The 20,324-nt window shown below is 40.4% G+C and overlaps 2 protein-coding genes across 2 annotated transcripts in view; one reads left to right on the top strand and one right to left on the bottom strand.

Annotated features, from left to right (window-relative positions):
* Window positions 1–3,154, bottom strand: part of dhx29 (DEAH (Asp-Glu-Ala-His) box polypeptide 29) — a 14,356-nt gene extending 11,202 nt beyond the window's left edge. The window contains exons 1-5 of the mRNA XM_085414161.1: window positions 2,886–3,154; window positions 754–827; window positions 538–651; window positions 316–445; window positions 67–209 (exon numbers count right to left, since the gene is read on the bottom strand). Of these exons, the coding sequence (XP_085270287.1) occupies window positions 67–209; window positions 316–445; window positions 538–651; window positions 754–827; window positions 2,886–3,012 (588 nt within the window). The 5' untranslated portion in view covers window positions 3,013–3,154. The remainder of the gene's footprint in view (window positions 1–66; window positions 210–315; window positions 446–537; window positions 652–753; window positions 828–2,885) is intronic.
* Window positions 3,090–20,324, top strand: mtrex (Mtr4 exosome RNA helicase). Its single transcript, XM_085414162.1, has 27 exons — window positions 3,090–3,325; window positions 3,603–3,743; window positions 5,564–5,630; window positions 5,746–5,808; window positions 5,899–6,011; window positions 6,416–6,590; window positions 6,719–6,809; window positions 7,521–7,645; window positions 7,781–7,879; window positions 8,101–8,221; window positions 8,305–8,436; window positions 10,159–10,238; window positions 10,579–10,689; window positions 11,478–11,579; window positions 13,380–13,505; window positions 13,678–13,828; window positions 14,043–14,215; window positions 14,295–14,363; window positions 14,433–14,558; window positions 14,643–14,753; window positions 14,840–15,028; window positions 16,448–16,611; window positions 17,150–17,255; window positions 18,808–18,864; window positions 18,952–19,114; window positions 19,340–19,444; window positions 19,782–20,324. Exons 1-27 carry the CDS (start codon window positions 3,225–3,227, stop codon window positions 19,832–19,834), a joined length of 3,114 nt encoding a protein of 1,037 aa, XP_085270288.1. The 5' UTR covers window positions 3,090–3,224; the 3' UTR covers window positions 19,835–20,324.

Here is a 20,324-nt window from a genome sequence, read left to right as displayed (position 1 = left end):
ACACACACTTAGAAACTATTTGACAGAACACCACCTTTTCGTCGAACACACCCTCTCTGTACAAACCTTGGTGATCTCTCTGCGGGTGGTGTTGTTTGACACTTTAGGGTCCTGAGCTGCAGGTTTCTGCTGGACTGGAGGCTGAAATCGAGGCCGGTTCTTCTGACTCTCCTCCTGCATCTGCTGGCTAAAACCATCTGGCAGCTCCTCTAGCAAAACAGATCATAAATCCAGAAAGTTACTCTTCTACCTTTAAGGACTCCCACGATGATGATGACGATAATGATGTTTGGATGCCTGCTGATGCCGTATTACCATCTTTAAGGTTGAGGCAGAGCCAGTCGAGAGCAGAATGGAGATCTCCTCCGTACAGGATGCTACTCTTCATCGCCTCTTCAATGTGCTCCCTTTTAAAGTTAAACTTCTGTAGAGCTGTGTACAGGTCCTGAAAGCACATCAGGAGAAAAACAGCAGGGATGCAAAACACTAAAACTCAGTGTGAGTCAGCTGGAAGGAACCAAAGTGTTTTGTATTTACCAGCAACTTCTTGCTTGTAAGTCTTCCTGATATGGGCCCCTTGTCGCCATTCTCCTGTCTGAACTCATTGATCAATTTGATAATCTTCTTCTCCAGGTCAGCTTGGATAGCAACCTTTATTGAAAGGTAAAAATCACACCCAGTGTTATAATAATACAAGTTGTTTTTTTAAACGTGAAAGCTACTTGACACAATATAATAAGCTTTTTGACTTACTTTAAGAATGGACTTATCGGAGACCCCACCAGTGTCCACCTGGGCGGTGTTGGTAAGACTGTAGGTCTTCGGAGCTGGAGTGAGGACAGACAGAGCAACAAACAGACACCACTGCGTCAGACTTCAAGTTAATCCACTATTCACGTTTAAAATAAATAAATAAATCATGTCATTGATTTACTAACAGGTTTATTGTTTTACAGGTTGGAAAATATCCCCCAAAATACCCTGAAAACACTGTTTCATCCTCCAATATGTTTGTTACCTATCAGTTACCTTATCCAAGATAATATTGATTTAATTTTTTGGCATAGCCCCCAGACCCTATCGTTTTACAGCATACCTCACGTTATCTAAAAAAAACACAAAAAAAACACAAAAACAAAAACGGTAACTTGAACCTCAAGAGAATTAAAAAAAAACTATATTTTTATATTATTAATTACAGTAAAACTTGTGGTCTTACAGGTCAAGTTTTTTATTTTTATTTATTTATTTATTTATTTATTTATTTTACATATTTACCTCAAGAAAAGGGAAAAAAAAAAAGTTTTTTCAAAAGTTTTTTTCTTTCTTTTTTGGACAATTTGGAGCAGCTGCAGGAGTGTCTGTAAAAGCATATTTTGAAGAAAGTGGAGCTCGGCCCTTTACCTGCGAAGCTGATGGGGCAGGTCAGGTTTCTTTTGTTTTGTTAAGTTTTGTTTTATTGTGCCCACCATGGTACATTTCATCCTGAGAAGTTCTTGTTCAAGATCAGAGATGGTAAAGAAACTGTCATAGGTGATACTGTGTCCCCGCAGTTCAGTAGTCAAATCAAGGACTAGATGTTTTCCTTTGTTTTTTTAACCACTCGCCGGTTTGCCTTTCGAAATCCTCCAGTCATCTTTGATTCCATGCACAGCTGGTTTTTGCATCCCTCACATTAAGTCGTATTTACCTGACTTGCTGGATGTATTGCCAGAAGGAGTATAAGTTGGAAAACGTTCATCTTACGTCACCTCTGGCCCTGGTCTGAGCATCAGACAAAGGAGCTGCACCCATCTCACCCAGACATCCCTGATGGGAGCAAGCTTGTCAGCATCCTAAAGACTATCAGCAGTCTCATTGCAGGATCTCAACACTTCAACAAGAACACCAGTGCAGGCATCCAGTTATTCCTCATCACTGCCATTCTAAATGTCACCATGGACTTCTTTTTCATTCAAGATCAGATGCATCTTTGTCCTCCTGTTGATAATCTATACTGTCCTCCTTCTATGAGGGTCATCCATATTGCTGTGCTGCAAACCGGAGATGTGTATTCTGCCAGGAACCGACTAAACTGAGTTGTTCTGTACACATCTGTCCATTTCCATCCGGGTGACTGTGTCCGGGAAGCAGTGGGGATAAAGGGGGCTGTTTGTTCAGGGAAGGAGACAAACAGTTAAAGAGAGAAGCCCCTAACTTCTCTCTGACTGTGTTAGTGAGCTCACAGTGTGTTTATGATTTCCGTTTTGGCACTAATTATTGTTTTATTGTCTTATATTATAACTGGGTTGAAACAGACCCCAACAACACAAAGGTCATAATTTTCGCCAGAGCTTTTTGTAATTTAGTGAAATTAAATTTTCTTTTGTTTTGTTTAAACAGAGATTCCGACAAAGTCAAAAAGGCTTCATGTAATAAGCCAATTTAAAAGGCACTTTTATGCTTTTAAAATCTAAAAATGGATCAGTGTCGATCCCAACCCAAGAGGAAGGTAAAGTGCTTGATGATTTAGTGGACCGCCTCTATGTGATTAAGAGACTGAAATAATGCTGTGCATGATTCTAATCTTATGTGTTTTGCCACAAATGGTTCTTTAACTTCATTTGGAAACAGCATATTCCATGAATATTAATTACAAGGCACTACATGCATGACATTATGATTGGGAGCTGAGCCCCCCTAAAAGTTTGAACCTAGAATCGCCCCTGTTGATGTTAAGAAAAGTAAATCCAGTAATAGTACAGGAAAATATGTGTGATTAACCCATGTCATGCTCCATATTTCTGCCTGCTAAATTCATACTAAAATCTTATTAATTGGAGTGAAAATACAGTGCAAACGCCTTAACCGTGGAGTGAAATGTTCACGCTGTGAGTGATTTTCACCTTTAGATTTGCTGTCTTTAGCCGGCTTGCTGGTGGCTGCCTGTTTCCTCGGCTCCTCGACCACTCCATTCCCCGGTGCGGCTGGAGCACTTGCTTGCGGTGGCGATTTCTTCTTCTTCCCCCCCATTAGGTCATCCAAACGCTGCCCGCTTTTGAGTCCTTTATGTGCCTGAGTGATGGGAAGACATCGGCGAATTGCCGGACAGATGTAAAGATATCAAATCAAGAGCGAACCTGAGAAAACGTTTTCTCCCCTTTTGCCCCGCACAGTTGCCGTAGCGGAAGTATTACCCGAAAACAACCTCGTGCTGTATTGTGGGAAGTGTGCCCCTAACAAACATGGCTGACACCTTTGGAGACGGTTTGTTCAGCGTGTTTGACGATGAACAACAAAATACCACAAATAAAAAAGTACCGTCGAGTGTGGCGGCAGAACCGGGGTAAATATGTATTTTCTGGAGAAAAATTTTGTGTTTGTTTTGGAAAGTTTTTTTCTCCGCGAGGACGGTAGTGCCATGGGTGCTTGTGCCAGTCATAGTAACAGCCATTGGTTCGTTAAAGAAACACCGGACAAAAAAAGGCTTATTGGGCTTAAAGTTAACAATATTATGGCATATATAACTCTGAGCCCATTTCTCTTGAACACGAGTTTGTAGCTAAGTGAATTGGTGAATCGTGCATGTTGGCTAACAGCTCGTGTGTTTCTGCTCTCTATAGGAAAGCTGCAGCCAAAAATGAAACAGACAGAGATGTCGGTCCGTCTGCCCGAGTCAAGAGAGAGGCAGACAGTGATGGTGGAGAGGAAGTGGTGTTTGTGAAGAAACCTCGACATGAGGCAGTTTCGGCGAATGAACTGAAGTAAGAAGGGAAGCTTTGTTGTGTTCATGCAGGGTGTTAGTGGACACAGTTATTAAAATGCTCAGCAGCATAAAAAAAGTGATGTAAAACCAGCTTCATATTATTAGAAATATTAAAATTATCCCTGCTTGTGAATGTTTATCCACGCATTTATCATCGAGCAGCTTATCCCAGGTCTCATAGCATGAGATTAGATTAGATTAGATAGAACTTTATTAATCCCTCGGGTGGGTTCCTCTGGGAAATTCGATTTCCAAAAAAGCACAGCACCGACAGAAGTTACAGAGTTACAGAATATTATATATATATATATATATATATATATATATATATATATATATATATATATAAATACAGAGACAATATAAATAAAATATACGAAGGGGATAAATAGGAATAAAAAATAAAAATACAAGTGAATTGCACATTTCAAGTATTGAGGTCTATTGCACTGTTGACTATTTACAAAAGTATTGCACAAAAGGTATTGCACAGTGAGGTGAAGAGGCACTACAGCTTAGTTGTTCCCCCCTCCTTTGTCCTCCTGTTTCCCCTCCCTCTCCCCTCCAGAGAGGAGTTAAACAGTCTGATGGCGTGTGGGACAAAGGAGTTTTTAAGTCTGTTAGTTCTTGTCTTTGGGAGAAGCAACCTGTCACTGAACAGACTCTTCTGGTTGTTAATGGCTGTGTGCAGAGGATGCCTGGCATTGTCCATAATGTCCATCAGTTTCTTTAATGTCCTTTTCTCTGCCACTGTCACCAGAGTGTCCAGCTTCATGCCGACCACAGAGCTAGCCCTCCTGATCAGTTTCTCCAGCCTGGATGAGTCCTTCTTTGCTGTGCTGCTCCCCCAGCACACCACAGCATAGAAAAGTACTCCAGCAACCACCGACTGGTAAAACATCCTCAGGAGCTTCCTGCAGATGTTAAAAGACCTCAGCCTCCTGAGGAAGTACAGTCGGCTTTGGGCTTTTTTATACAGGTGCTCTGTGTTGCATGACCAGTCCAGTTTATTGTCCACCCACAGCCCGAGGTACTTGTACTTGTACTTGTTGACCACCTCCACCTCCTCCCCCTCTATCTGAACCGGCAGTGGACCTGCTCTAGACCTCCCGAAGTCCACAACCAGTTCCTTAGTCTTTGAGGTGTTGAGTTGCAGGTGGTTTGTGTGACTCCATGCGACAAAGTTCCTCACCAGACTTCTGTACTCCTCTTCCTGATCATCCCAGATACACCCCATGATGGCTGTGTCGTCTGCAAACTTCTGAATGTGGCATAATTCAGAGTTGTAGCAGAAGTCAGAGGTGTACAGGGTGAAGAGATGTGGGTTACCCCTTGCACATATCACCAGTCTATCACAGGGCTTACATATGATTGTCATATTCTAATTAGAAATATAGGAGGTGTCATCATCAAAATGTTATTTCAGATGTTCTCTGAGAAGGTCTCCTCTACACCAATGAAGTGAAAATGTGAAGGAAAGAGAATGCAACCTGCAACTGGATAAAATGTCATCCTCTTCCTCCTCACCTGCGCTCCGAAGAGCGCGCTCTAACACATGAAAATGTGCATAATTATGCTTATTATTCCTGATATCATCACAGTTATTGTCAGCATATTAGACATAGAACCTTCCTGTCTCCGGACAGCTGACAGGACCCAGCTAAACAACAAGAGCTGGTTATAAGCTCACATTTTGCCAGTTAATGTCAGGCTTGAGTGTCGTTTTCCACACGAATCACACTTTCCCTCTGATAAACATTTTGATTATGTGAGTTCATTCACATCAGAGTTTGTTCTATTTCTTCTTTCTTTTTTCAGTCTTGCAGAATTTATGCCTCAGGTGAAGGTGGAGCAAGTGGAAACAGTGGAAGGATGTTCACATGAGGTAAAGAAAATCTGTTGTTTTTTGTTTGGTTTTTTAAGAATTTTATTCATTTTTAAATAAACAAGCAGAAAAAATAGTGATGATAACTGTTGCCATTTCTGTACTTCCCTGACAGGTTGCTCTTCCTGCCAGTGAGGAATATAAACCTCTGAAACCACGAGTGGGAAAAGCAGCCAAGGTATAAGGGGCCTTAGTCTGAGTTTTCACGAACTGACATTACCGTGGGATTGCTTTCCTTTTGTTCTGATACATCTTACTCGTCTTGCAGGAGTACCCTTTCGTTCTCGATCCCTTCCAGCGGGAGGCCATATTATGTATTGACAACAACCAGTCTGTGCTTGTGTCTGCACACACCTCTGCAGGGAAGACTGTTTGTGCTGAGTAAGTGTCATCAGTAAACAATTTATACTGAGCGATCACATTTTTCCTCATTCCAGTTGATTATATTTGGCTAAAATACAGCTTAGAATTTAAACTCAAACTACAGAAAATGTGATGCTGACCATTAACAGTTTATAGAGACTAGAGATGATACTCACTGTTGTGCTGTATCAGTGCCTTCTTGGTAAATGTACTGACACGCTGGAAAGCAGCACTGAGAGATATTATGAACCCTTATAGCCCACTGATTGGTCATAACACTGAACCAAAACAAAACAGGTATTCTAAACATTTTTCATTTAATATGAACTAAAACATGAAGACTGGTCAGCAGTTGTGCTCAGTAGGTGTTCATAGTTCTTTAAAAACATTTTTTAATGGCTTTCTCTGATATCTTTCTGCAGATATGCCATTGCGCTGGCTCTCAGGGAGAAGCAGAGAGTGATCTTCACCAGCCCCATCAAGGCTCTCTCCAACCAGAAGTACAGAGAGATGTACGAAGAGTTTCAAGATGTAGGACTGATGACAGGTGACGTCACCATCAACCCCACTGCCTCTTGCCTCGTCATGACAACAGAGGTAAAAAAAAAACAATTTTGTGTGGAGTTGAGACATTATTACATTTGCTAGTTATATCCTTATTGAAGAGTGTTTTTTGATGCTGCTCAATCCAGAGGTCGGTCAATGATAAACTTCTTCTCTCCCAGATTCTGAGGAGCATGCTGTACCGAGGCTCTGAGATCATGAGGGAAGTGGCGTGGGTCATCTTCGATGAGATCCATTACATGAGAGACACGGGTGGGTATAAAATAGAAAAGTGATGCAGACGATCTGTAAAATTACAGATCAGTGTGTTTTGAACATCCAAGAATCAAATAGATTTTCTCCTGGGTACAAACAGAATTCATGAGTAAGTTATGGATGGATACTTGACTTGGATCCCTCACACAGTGACTCGCTGCAACATTAGCATTCTATTACAGCATCACATTCAAATTCAGTGAGCCCTTTAGAACAACCCTTTCATTTTATTTCTACAAAGGCAGACTGCATGGCTTTAGGAATGATTTTACACACCTGCAGTAACACCAGAAATGTCTGAATTCAAAGATTAGGTGTGGACCCGCAGCTTTCAATTGTCCATACAATATATGTTCTAAGATTACTAATACGCTGTTGAAAAAAAATTGCACATGGCATGTTGTCAAATTAAATATATATATTTGAAATAGAGAAAACGCAGGAAAGTAAACACGTTAACATGTTTTCTAGCGATTTATTTCCTGCAGTCTGGTGCAGTTGAGGCCGTGAATGAAAATGGAAGCAAAGTAAAACAATTGCATGAAAAATCAGTGTTTATACCTTCTTTGTCGACTTTTCATTTACTGATTTCTCAACAGCAGCACTTAAGGCTCAGTTGAATTAAAGTTTATTTTAACCCTGTGGTTAAAAAAATGTCACATGATGGCTTTTGGTTGGTAACACGTCTCACTGGTCTGTGTATTTCAGAGCGTGGCGTGGTTTGGGAGGAGACCATCATTCTTCTTCCCGATAATGTGCATTATGTTTTCCTGTCAGCCACCATCCCCAATGCCAAACAGTTTGCTGAGTGGATTTGTCACTTACACAAGCAGGTGGGATGTTGTACTGCCTCATAGTATAATTAAAGTTCTTATAATGTCCCTAAGTGAGAAGGTGACAGTTTAAATGAGTGACTTAGGGTAGTTTTTCTTGTTTATTGATTTATGCTTTTCTAATGTCTCCTGTAGCCATGCCATGTGGTCTACACAGACTACCGCCCCACTCCACTGCAACACTATATCTTTCCAGCAGGGGGTGATGGACTCCACCTGGTTGTTGATGAAAATGTAAGGACACGTGGAAACAACACTCATTAGGGCTTTTCAGAAGAAATGAATGAATAACTCTTTGGACTCGGCTTCATCTCCTTCACTGATAATTCTGCTTTACACAAGTGGGGCTAAAATAACAATTTGTGTATTCTAAATCTGGATGCACCAATTAGAAACAGCTGCTATAAGGTAATGTATAATTCAGGACGTTTTTTTGTGTTTGTATTTTTCTCCAGGGAGAATTCAGAGAGGACAATTTCAACACAGCTATGCAGGTGCTGAGAGATGCTGGGGATTCTGGGGGCAGCAGCGGAGGTGCCAAGTGGGATCCAAAAGGAAGGAAAGGAGGCACTAAAGGTGTGTGGGTTTGCTGGATTTTAATGTAAAAATCTTTGATTCAGTAATTCATATAAGATTGCATGTCTTTGTACTTTAATCAGGCCCATCAAGCGTGTTCAAGATAGTGAAGATGATCATGGAGAGGAACTTCCAGCCAGTGATTATTTTCAGCTTCAGTAAGAAAGAGTGTGAGGCCTACGCTCTGCAGGTGGCTAAACTGGACTTTAACAGAGGTATGTGCATTCCTGGAAACTCTAATCTGTGTGTGTGTGTCAGTATTTTCCCCACGAAAGCGTGCGGCCATGTCTCTGGTGAGAGTAGCAGTATAGTCAGTCAAGTTAAGTTGTTTGCAGTCATGAAAGCACCGATAGACTTTGAGAAGGTCTTTGCAAACGTGCTGTTTGATAAGTGCAATGTGTGAATAATTGAAAGTTTACTGCTGACACCTAAGCTGATAGATTAATATCAAAGGATGTGTTTCTGGCATTTGGCTTGTAGCTCTGTGTGCTGAATGAGGTGAGGTCAGACTCTTTGTCAGTCAAGTTCTGAATATTACAGATTAAAAGCTTATTTTTTCCTCTAATAAGAATAGAAATGATTGACTTTTTATAATTTGATCATGAGAATATTATTATACAGTGATGTTGCTTTTTTTGACCAATAGCTTCACTGCATTTGTCATTTATGAGGTGTCAGGTCACAAGACCAGTCAGTGAGCAGATTTTTGAGATGGCAAATGGATTTTCTTTGCCAACTGAAACATCAACACCACCTGTTTTTGTGACAAACTGTTCAGAGAGCGGGGGAAGAAGATGAGATTTGGCAAATAAATCAACATTGCTAAATTGTTGGCAGGGAATGTAATTTTATCCTCCTCACCCAGTGAGTGCCATCAGTGTGGCTTATTGTGCCTTCACCGTTGGTGCTGCTGTTTGGTCCAACGGATAAGTGGAGGAGTTGGTTCATAAGAATAAATCTCCGCATGATTGGAGACAGTCCAGCAGCAGACTGAGCTTGGCTCACATCCACCTGCTCCAAGTCAAACATGCTCGTCAAATCTTAAGTGGGAGATCTTTTCCTTCCCCATTTCAGTTTGTTTTTTCTGCCCAGTGACATTATTGTAAATGAGAAGGTTTGTTTTCACACTGAGCTGTTCCAGCACTGAAATCCAGTGCAGATCGCCAAACATTTATCAGTATTGCACAAAACAAATGGAGACACTGTGCCAAAGACAGTTCCTCATTTTCACAAGTTTCTTGTGTTCTTGTGGTTTCAGTAAAGCTTTTGTTTTTTGTTTTTCTTAAGAAAAATTGTAGATACTGAGATAATTTCAGTAGATCGGAGAAAAAGGGTATATCCACATATATACAGGTCTTATTTAAAATGAGTTTTTTTTCCATGTTTGTTTTGAAAAATATCTCTCCACATGAAAATGCAAAACATTTTTGGCATGCTGTTGATGCCGAAGCAACAGGTGGTGATATAACTCTGATCATCTAGAAATGCTGGCCAACCAGAGGCCTACAAACAGTAACACAGCACACAGTCTGACGTCAGAAAAAGGAGATAAAGTTGTCAACACCTTTGATGTTGCAAGACTTGCAAGAAAGAAGTTTTCAGTATTTTATTTGTTTATGCTTTTAGCTACAGCAAAATCCCCTTACAAATGTAATTATTGGACTTGAAGTGGTTCCATGAATAAGGGCCAGTCCACATGGACTGAGATGGACAGAGACCGCCCACCAGCAACAGCAAATACTATAATGTGTTTGGCACAAAAACTCCAAAGTCAACAGAGACTTGCACAATTCCTGAGTGGTTGATGTTTCTCTGTAGGCAATTCCCCAAAACCCCCTATCTCCATTGGTCCACGTTAACCCCACATTTCCCAGGATTAATTATGTGTTGAATAATATTTTAAAATCACTCAAACTTGACTCCTTTCTTTGTTACAGATGATGAGAAACGTCTGGTGGAGGAGGTTTTCAACAATGCAGTGGACTGTCTATCAGATGAGGACAAGAAACTGCCTCAGGTAAGTGTTTCTACATGCTCTCACACTCAGCTTTCTCTGAGCTTGTCAAGGGTTTATTTATTTATTTAAACATGGTTTTTGAACCTGATCTTAACACCTTGTAAAATCTTAGCAAAAAGCTTCACTGTTTCCTCCTGTGATGAGTCCTGTTAAAATCAGTCCTGTACCCAGTAACAGCGTTAGTAGCTGTTATTGGGTACAACACGAGCAACGGCAAAGCACAACCCTACCACACACTTTTCCATTACAAGGGTTATGTTGGTTTTGGTTTCGTCAGCTGTGATCAAAACGGTCACTGAGAGAGAAGTTCAACAGTAATGAGCTTGTTTGTGTTCTTCAGGTCGAGCATGTGCTGCCACTGTTAAAGAGGGGGATAGGGATCCATCATGGAGGCCTACTGCCCATCCTGAAAGAGACCATAGAGATCCTCTTTTCTGAAGGCCTCCTCAAGGTACTGGTGATTCTAACTTTAATGAGATTTGTCTGTCTCTGCAGGACTGAAAATTTCAAAAGTGTGTTTGTAACAGACGTTTAGGGGAAATACTTAATTTGCGCAAAAGTTTAGTACATAGTCATATTAATGGATTTGATGAATATGTTGACATGGAATCCTTGAGAGAGTCTGTTCAAGTGTAATTAAAACTAATATTTAAAGTAACCAGTCGTCCAGTTCATGATAATGTGTGCCTATCTTCAGTCTTGTCTTCAGTCTTTTTACTTTAACTACAGAGTTACACTTTAGCTGTTGGTCATTTCTGGTTGTTATGGCAGTAACACTGTGAAATGAAGAAAATGTGCTAAAATGGAGGCAAATAAAAGAACATAATTAGAAATACTCTTACATCTGGAGAAGCAGATGTTTCAGCGTGTTGTAATCCAGACTTAGACACAAGTCAGGTAATTATTAAAGGCTTTTTATCACAACTTTAAGATTTAGTCAATGCAGACTGGAAACTTGTCACAAACCAATAGAAATGGTTTGTGACAAGTTTCCAAACTTTACGGGAAATCCTGCTTTTGTGTTGGTTTTTCTTTTTGTTTGATTGTTTTTTAAGATTTATGCCTGATCGGCTGTTCTTGGCGGCTCCAATCTTTTTGCACTTGAAAGAAAATGGCTTTCCAAATGTTTTATGAGGAACACTTTGAACATGTTTATTAGTCCTCGAGGATCAGTGTCTATTTGTAAGTGATAAAATGTAAATATTGAGATGAGCTTAATGCTCCTTATTTCCATTGCAGGCCTTGTTTGCCACAGAGACATTCGCCATGGGCATCAACATGCCAGCTCGCACTGTGCTCTTCACCAGTGCACGCAAGTTTGATGGCAAGAATCACCGCTTTGTAAGTTCACGCAGTCAAACACAATGGTCTCCCCCTCTTTTATGTCTTTAATACAGAATTTTCTCAGCAGCAGTATTAGTATGGATGTTTGGAAAAGTTGCACTTCCAGAAAGATATCTGTCTGTCTATGGCTTCTGTTTGAGGCCAGTAAAATGCAGAGCTCGCCATAAATTGTGCTTTAAAGCTGCTCTGTCAAGTGTGCAGTTGTTATGTAGCATGTTGCTCTGAAGCCTTTATAAGGTCTTCAAGCGTTGCAGCTTGTATTGGCACATAAATAGCCACATATTGTTTACAAGGGGGTGCTCTAGGGATTAAAGAGAATGAGCGAGAGTAGGGCTGGGCGATATGACCCAAAATTCATATCTCGATATTTTTTAGCTGGATGGCGATATAAGATATATATCTCGATATTTTTTTTTTTAAGCCATAAAGTAAGAACAAAAAGAGTTCTTAGTCAAAGCTGTGTCCCAGATGTCACACAGGCACTTTTATTAACATACAGCACAGATGTACATGAAAAATTACTCAAAATTAAATTATGAGCATTCATTAAATAATAATGCTCCATAAATAAAAGAAAACAAGGTTGTTTTTGTGCTAAACAAAGAGCTCACAATTGTGCAGTCAAAATGTAAACTAAAAGACGCTGAGCGTAATAACAAAGACAGACAGATTTTACAGCTGCTCTGTTCCCAAGTTTTGCTGTGTGACTGATAGCCTGGAGTTTGAAATCCGCTTCATAACCACGTCTCTTACAGGTGCCATTTATGGTCCTTATACACACACAATACGGTAATATTACGTTGATGCACAGTACGTATCACTCCGCGAAGCTCCTCGGTAGCCGTAATGCGCCGACAACCTATCAAGCGGTGCAGCTCCGTAGCTTACCAAAGTCGTACTCAAACATTTTGACAGATTGCTGAGCGCCGTGTACCACATAAAATCGGTTCGCGGCCATCAAGCACAACCAGAATTCATACATAAGGCGCGCTATCAACTTTTGAGAGAATGAAAGGATTTTAGGGTTAGCGCTGTTAGCGCGTTAGCACGTTGACGCCGTCCAGCCCCACGCATGGGGCGATGCACAGTAACTCGTTAACGGAGATTTGCCGTGTCCGTCTTGTCGCTGCCTGCACGTGAAGCGATGGGGGAGGAGGGGGAGTTGTCTTCAGTGAAGGCGAGGCGGAGTAACGTTGCGTAGAGACAAAAGTGGACGAAAGAGAGGCAAACTTGCGGCTCCACAACTATAATTATAACGTAACATAGACTATATCGATATAAAGGATATTGTCACATCTTATATCTCGTATAAAAATATATCGATATGTTTTAAAAACTCGATATATCGCCCAGCTCTAAGCGAGAGAGAGTGAAACTGCCCTCCAAGAGGTTCATCAGAAACATCTGTTGCCTCTGATGGTGCCAAAACTCCACACAGGCACTCACACTTCACCTTCATTCTTCAAAAAACTCTCTTCCAACTCAAGAGCTGCTCTCAAGAATGTGTGAAATGAAGATCTGATCATTTAAACTCTTGTTTGGGTTTTTTTTGCAAAGAGAGGTAAAAATGTGGAGCTTAGTCAGTGCCATGTGTGATTCAATGAACAGTAGATGAGTGATGTAGATTCATAGCAATGCAGATAATTGCCTAGGCAGTAATTGAATAAATGTGCAGATGTTCAGTGTTTTGTTTTTACCACCTTCATTTATGCTGTTTTAACCAGTTTCTCAGTTGTACATATATTTCACATGTACATAGACGTTCTATAATATAATTTATCTTCCCACCTTGTCTAGATAACATCAGGTGAGTATATCCAGATGTCTGGGCGTGCTGGGAGGAGAGGAATGGACGACAGAGGGATTGTTATTTTCATGGTGGATGAGAAGATGAGCCCAGCTGTGGGTAAACAGCTACTCAAGGTACTGTTAACCAGGCTGCTGCAAATGCTTTTTACCATCACTTTCAGGTTTTTTAGTCCCTAGCATTATTTTAACCACTGAATCCAAAGTTTTAAAAGTGATTCTTAAGTTGTTCTTTGTCAGGAATCGCTGACATTTTAATCATTTTAACCATTTTAATCCTGCTGTGCAGGGCTCTGCAGATCCTTTGAACAGTGCCTTCCACTTAACCTACAACATGGTGCTCAACCTGCTGCGTGTGGAGGAGATCAACCCAGAATACATGCTGGAGAAGTCTTTCTACCAGTTCCAACACTACAGGGCTTTGCCTGGTGTAGTGGAGAGTAAGCATTTCTGTATGCACTTGTTCACACTACACACTTGGGTAGTAACTGACAGACATACAAATATGAACACAAATAGCAATCACGGACTTCAATAGCATGTATATGTATATTTGTAGTATGATGACTGTTTACAGTGTCATCTTCAGTTGTCTGGTATGAATTACGTGTGATCTAGTTCTAAGATGAATCTAAAATGACTGTTTTTGTGCAGAAATTAAGAAGTTGGAGGAGCAGTACCACACCATTGAGATTCCCAATGAAGAGAGTGTGGTCACTTACTTTAAAATCAGACAGCAGCTGGCCAAACTGAGTAAAGAAATCCAGGAGTTCATCCACAAACCCAAATACTGCTTGCCCTTCTTACAGCCTGGGCGACTTGTCAAGGTACTGCTTTACGCTTAGACCAGCAGTAATAATGGAAGATTTTCACATCATTTAACAAGTCTGTATTTTCATCTGTCAGGTAAAAAATGAGGATGCTGACTTTGGCTGGGGAGTGGTTGTAAACTTTTGCAAGAAGACTAATGTTAAGGTAAGTTAGTGGCACCTGTAGATGAATCCAAGGTCCCGTGGCTATGACTAACACACATTTCCCATTTAGACGACTACAGACTCAGAGCCGCTGTATGTCGTGGAGGTTTTGGTCCACTGTAGTAAGGACAGTGTGAAAGATGCTGCAACTGAAGCTGCTAAACCTGCCGCTCCAGGGGAGACTGGAGAGATGCAGGTGGGTGGAGCAATCGCAAGAACACACATAACTTCATATACACAAATGGGAGCGCCATAATTAAAATCACCTTTTTCTGCCCAGGTGGTTCCAGTGATGCTCCATCTCCTCACTTCTGTCAGCTCAGTTCGTCTTTACATCCCCAAAGACCTGAGGCCCTACGACAACAGACAGCTCATGCTCAAGTCCATACAGGTACAAAGTAGAGCCATTTCTCAAGGTGTTGAAGATATTAGTGTGAATCATTTACATTTTTTTCCCTCCAATCATTTTGTCCACAGGAGGTGCAGAAACGTTTTCCAGATGGTGTTCCTCTGCTTGACCCCATAGATGACATGGGCATCAAAGACCCTGCATTAAAGAAAGTTATTCAGAAGATTGAGGCCTTTGAGCACCGCATGTACACCCATTCCCTGCACAGTGACCCCAACTTGGAATCTGTCTATTCTCTCTGTGAGAAGAAAGCTCTGGTGAGAAACTTTGTCAAATTTCAAGCAATGGGATGTCCTGCTAATTGTCAGGCCTTATGAGAGCATAACTAAATGGTGGCAAACTGGGCTAACCTAGCTTGTAGTGGCATGATTTGCATTTGTGTTTGCCTGGTAAGTGATGTTTGCGTAAGTAAACATCACTGTCACTGGGGTATCCACTGTGTCAGCTGTAAACTAGTAAGCGTGAGTAATGCTATACGGTCGGGAACAACTATGTGGCTGGTTTTAACCAGTTGCCTCATCACACTGCTGATCAAGAGTGTGAAAATAAAGAGTGTGAGAATTAGCTGCCTGAAGGCTAGGACTGAGTTAATGAGTGTGGGTATTGGTCTCCAGTTTGCCATTTTTATTTATAACCTGTTGTTCTTTGCTTTTTCTCTGACTTGGTAATGGTTTTGATCATGGCTTCTCTGGAAGCGACTCTGAGCACTGTTTCAGTGAATTCAAAGGTTCTTACACTGTTGAACACTTTGTTACTACCCTGTGGGGCCGTATATCGCAACAAGATACTAACAAAGTATTTAGTTGTCTATCACCTTTGTGTTGGAACAAAACATCACTTTTGGTTGGGGTTATTTATTGGTAGCTTTGATTGATATTGGGGTGTATTGTCTATACCACAACAGGTTACTATAACAAATAACAGCTAAACACTCTAATTTCTCAATGTTTGAACTTTCCTGTTTATCTACAAAAAGTACCTTTTGTTAGATGAGACTTGATTTCTTTTTATTGGATTTTTCTGTTCAGTTGTGGTCAAATATGTACATACAGGCAAACAGGAAAAATGACCGCTTGTGAATGTTATTCCTACATTCAGAGGTCCAGTAAATTTAATTTTGCTTTCTTTGAACACCAAAATGAAACAAAACTGCTGCTAATCCTCAGGTTCATCTTTTTATTGGTTTTTACAGATGCTACCATTTCTGATGTCTCATTTATATTATTTGTTTAGCCAAACAGGTAGCACTGGCTGAACTCAGCACATCTTACAGATGCACAAGCACTAAAAAGTCTTAGCTTTAGCTTTAAGTGTTCCTGTGATGTCACTTATCTTTACCAACACATCCAGTCACCATTACAGAGAAGTCTTTGCTTCTGTCTTTGATCGATGAGCAGTGCTGGTGAAGTCTTTGTGTGTGTGTGTTAAACACAGTAGAAGAGGTTGAAGTGGATAAATTAAATAGTTGGTATGAGATAAGCATGCACATGAACATCTGATGCAATTGTCTTTCACATTCCTCTTCATCACTCTGACAGCTAAAGTTGCTTGAAGTTTTCTGATGTGCTAAACTGGAACCTATCACACAGCTTTTTGAGACTTTAAGAAACCCTGAAATCAAAGTTCAACAAGTTAAAAATGAAGAAATTTGCATAACATAACTGTGTGTGTTTCAGATCGCAGCAGATGTTCGAACAGCCAAGCGAGACCTCAAAAAAGCGCGAACCATCTTGCAGATGGACCAGCTGAAGTGCAGAAAGAGAGTTCTTCGAAGACTTGGCTTTGCCAGTCCCTCTGACGTCATTGAGATGAAAGGGCGGGTCGCCTGTGAAATTAGCAGGTAGGGGAGGGCGGGGCACACACACACAAAGCTGGGACAGTGAAGAAAATGTAAATGAACCTGAAAACTTCCGGTTACTTGTGTAACCCCGGCTCTCACAGCAGCATGAGTGAGATGCCTCAGCATGGGATGCACCTGCTTGCGTATTCCTTAAAAGCCTTATTCCATTACAACAATCCTGATTGGCTGATGATTGAAACGACCACGTTGGACAGCCACCCAACCTTATGAAGCTTGCACTACTATGTGGCCATTTTTTTTTTTTTTTTTTTTTTTAAAGATAAGCAGTTTTTCTCACTTCACCCCAGCAAAAAGGGCATCTCACTCATGCTACCCTGAGAACTGGGGTTACGTGAGTTACCTAAAGTTCCTATTCCTAGCTGTTGTTTTGATGTCTTACAATTAGATATTTAGCATAAAAAAGCAGATTCTTACTCCGTGTTCCACCTCACATTTCTTTTATAGCTGCTGTTTTGAAAAGATCAAGATATTGAAGCAAAGTCATTATATAATTAAGTTTCTGTATAAATATCTCCAGTGCCGACGAGCTCCTGCTGACTGAGATGATGTTCAACGGTCTCTTCAATGATCTGACAGTTGAGCAAGCCACCGCCCTGCTGTCCTGCTTTGTCTTCCAGGAAAACGTAGGGACAAACGAACACAAATGCATCACTCACTCGATGTACAAAGATTCATCTTTTCCCGAACACTAAAATAAACACCTTATTCCCATTCCTGTAAGTTCGAGCTGCTTTCACATTCTTGGCTTCTTCTCCTGCTTTACAGTCAAAGCAAACACCAAACTCTCAAAATAGGTTGATCCAGCATCAGCACATGTTTAAACAGACTTTCATTGGTTTCTCATTAGCTCAGTCCTGTGAACGGGAAAATTCTGACCTCAATCCCATATCGGACTGTCTCTTATTAGCCAGCTTCAAATGTTTACACAGCGAATAATGACAAGCAGCTGTCATGTTTCCAATAAATCCGGTGCGCATGTGAGTGCACAGCTGTTGTCTTTAAAGACGACCTGCTGCTATTTTAGCTGTTGATGATGGGGACTTTAGCCAATTAGCATGTTTTTAAAGGACTTCAGCGTTGGTCGGAAGAACACCTGAAAATAAATTGTACATTTGTTACTTATTGAGCCAAGTTCATCACCTTCTCGATAACTTGCAGACGTGAACATACCTCTAATCCTGCACATTAGCTTCTCAGAGGAGCCACCAAACAGATATTCACTGAGATCAAGTGCATGTTAATATTAGTTTGCATCTGCAGACCAAACAGCTGCTCGAATGCAAAATAGCACACTAGAATATGTATAAATACCACCTGACTTCAATACTGCTGTATTGAAAAATAAAAATCCAGACCACAATAAATATTTAAAGAGCAGATGTGGCTGCTTATAAAAGTGATACCGGCAGCCTAGGAGGCCCTAAGCTTTCTGATGAAAATAACATTAGTATCTCAAATTGTTGTGAGACGGAGACTTACATTTGATTCTAGGATACTTCGATATACAGTGGAGATCGTGCTTGATTCAATGACTACAAAGTGCCCAGGTACAGTGGCTGTAAAATTAGGCAAAGTCATGACCCCTCCATTACGCTCCTGCCAGTTAGTGAGAGGTGATATGAGCTGCTGATATGCTTTGGTTCCTTGATGAGTCATTTTGTTTTGTGCAACTTTGCAAACCTTATCCATGCTGCCATGTTCTTCCTAAGGGAAGTCACTTTCTCCTTGTAGTCCTTCCATACAAGCATACTTGTTCATTCTTTTTCTAATTTAATTATCATGAAATTTGGGCCTTTAACATGCCAACACTCCCATAGAGTGAGATGCAGCTCTTGGATTTTTTGCAGTTTCCCTGATCATTGCATATTCTGACCTTGCTATGAATTTAGCTTGGATGCCCACCTGGCAACTGTCTTTCCATTTGATAATGAATAATCTTCCTCACTGTAGAAGGATGGACTTCAGATTGTTTGGGAATTTCCTCATAAACCTCCACAAATTTATTTGATGCTTCGCTAAGATAATTACTGATGTCTTTCCTCCTTGTATTCCTCCTGTATTTTCTGAAAAACTTAGACATGCGTGCAGGAGTTATGCTGTATTATGATTTAATAACATTAACATTTATATGGTACTTGTACTAATTATTTAGATGTTGTGTTTTTTTTCCTCCAGGCCAGCGAGATGCCAAAACTAACTGAGCAGCTCGCTGCACCGCTGAGACAGATGCAGGTGAGACTGCATTAGAGTGGAGCTGTATCTTGTTAAATGCGTGAACTTTAGTAGAAATGAAAGCATCACTGTTTCTGTTGTGTTCAGGAATGCGCAAAGCGCATCGCCAAAGTGTCAGCAGACGCCAAGCTGGAGGTGGACGAAGAGAGCTATCTGAACCAATTTAAACCCCACCTAATGGACGTGGTTTATGCCTGGGCCAACGGGGCCACGTTTGCTCAAATCTGCAAAATGACCGACGTCTTTGAAGGTTTGTTACTTCTCTTACAATCTGCAGGTGTTTAATTATTAAGATCACAATTTATTGGTTCCTTTCTCCAGTATTAGGAAATATTTTCTATTTGAGGCAGATTTTGTGGGTCAGATGAGTTATTTGATACAAAGTGAACACATTTACTCTCAAAAAAAGATAGATAGATAGATATATAATCAAAGATTTCTAACACATGTATCTACACTCTGGATTTCTCTTTAGGGAGCATCATCCGTTGCATGCGTCGTCTGGAGGAGGTCCTGAGACAAATGTGCTCTGCATCTAAAGCCATCGGCAACACAGAGCTGGAGAATAAGTTTGCTGAAGGTAGGAAACACATTGCACCAATTTTTCATTTGAATGAATATTAGCTCCCTTTCTAAATGTAGTCTAACATGACAAATCCTTAAAAAGTTGGACATTTTTCACTGTTTTTTGTTGGTTTTTGTTAGATTTATTTTTGTATTGTTAAAACTACATTGATAGTACACCTGTGCATCATAAACTTTATTTAGTGCATGCATTTAGTGCATGTATTTAGTGCATGCATTTAGTGCATGTTTTTAACAAACCATTTACGTTTTATGAAGAAGCCAAAACTAGATTCTGTAATTGTTCATGTAAAAGTTGTGACAGAGTTTGAATTGTGTTTCTCTCCCTGCAGGAATAACAAAGATCAAGAGAGACATCGTCTTTGCTGCCAGTCTCTACTTATAGTGTCTTTTAGTGAACCCTGCTCTTTTGTGGTTGTTTGTTTCACTATAGAAGTCATGTGCTTTGTTATTTACCCTTTTTTTAAAAATGTGTAATGCCTTAGTGAACTTAAATTGGTGATTATTCCATTGGCTCCAGCTGAAAGCTCTTTGGGAATGCTAACTGTGCAATCACAGCAACTTCCATAAACACTTTCATCCTGCTGAGGTTTCCCAATCATTGTCCTCACTGTGCGCATCATATATGGTCTGTTTTCACAGTTCATTGAATATGCATGTTTTGTTTTTGCTTAAATGGCAAAAATGTGCATAATTAGACTGATAATTATTTTGTGCTTTGATCTGAGGAGAGCTCATGACATAATACATCAAATACCTGTGTCGATGTTAATAACCCACTTTATTTTTCCGTATTTTTACATGTGTGTACATATTTGACAGTTTTCAATAAACGTCTGTATTTGTTTACATACAGATTATATATAAAAAGCAAA

This window comes from Rhamphochromis longiceps, linkage group LG7 (assembly GCF_057381845.1).
Source record: "Rhamphochromis longiceps isolate RC_006_pf linkage group LG7, R_longiceps_female_GT1.1, whole genome shotgun sequence".
NCBI lineage: Eukaryota > Metazoa > Chordata > Actinopteri > Cichliformes > Cichlidae > Rhamphochromis > Rhamphochromis longiceps.
This window is presented reverse-complemented; position numbering and strand designations above follow the sequence as displayed.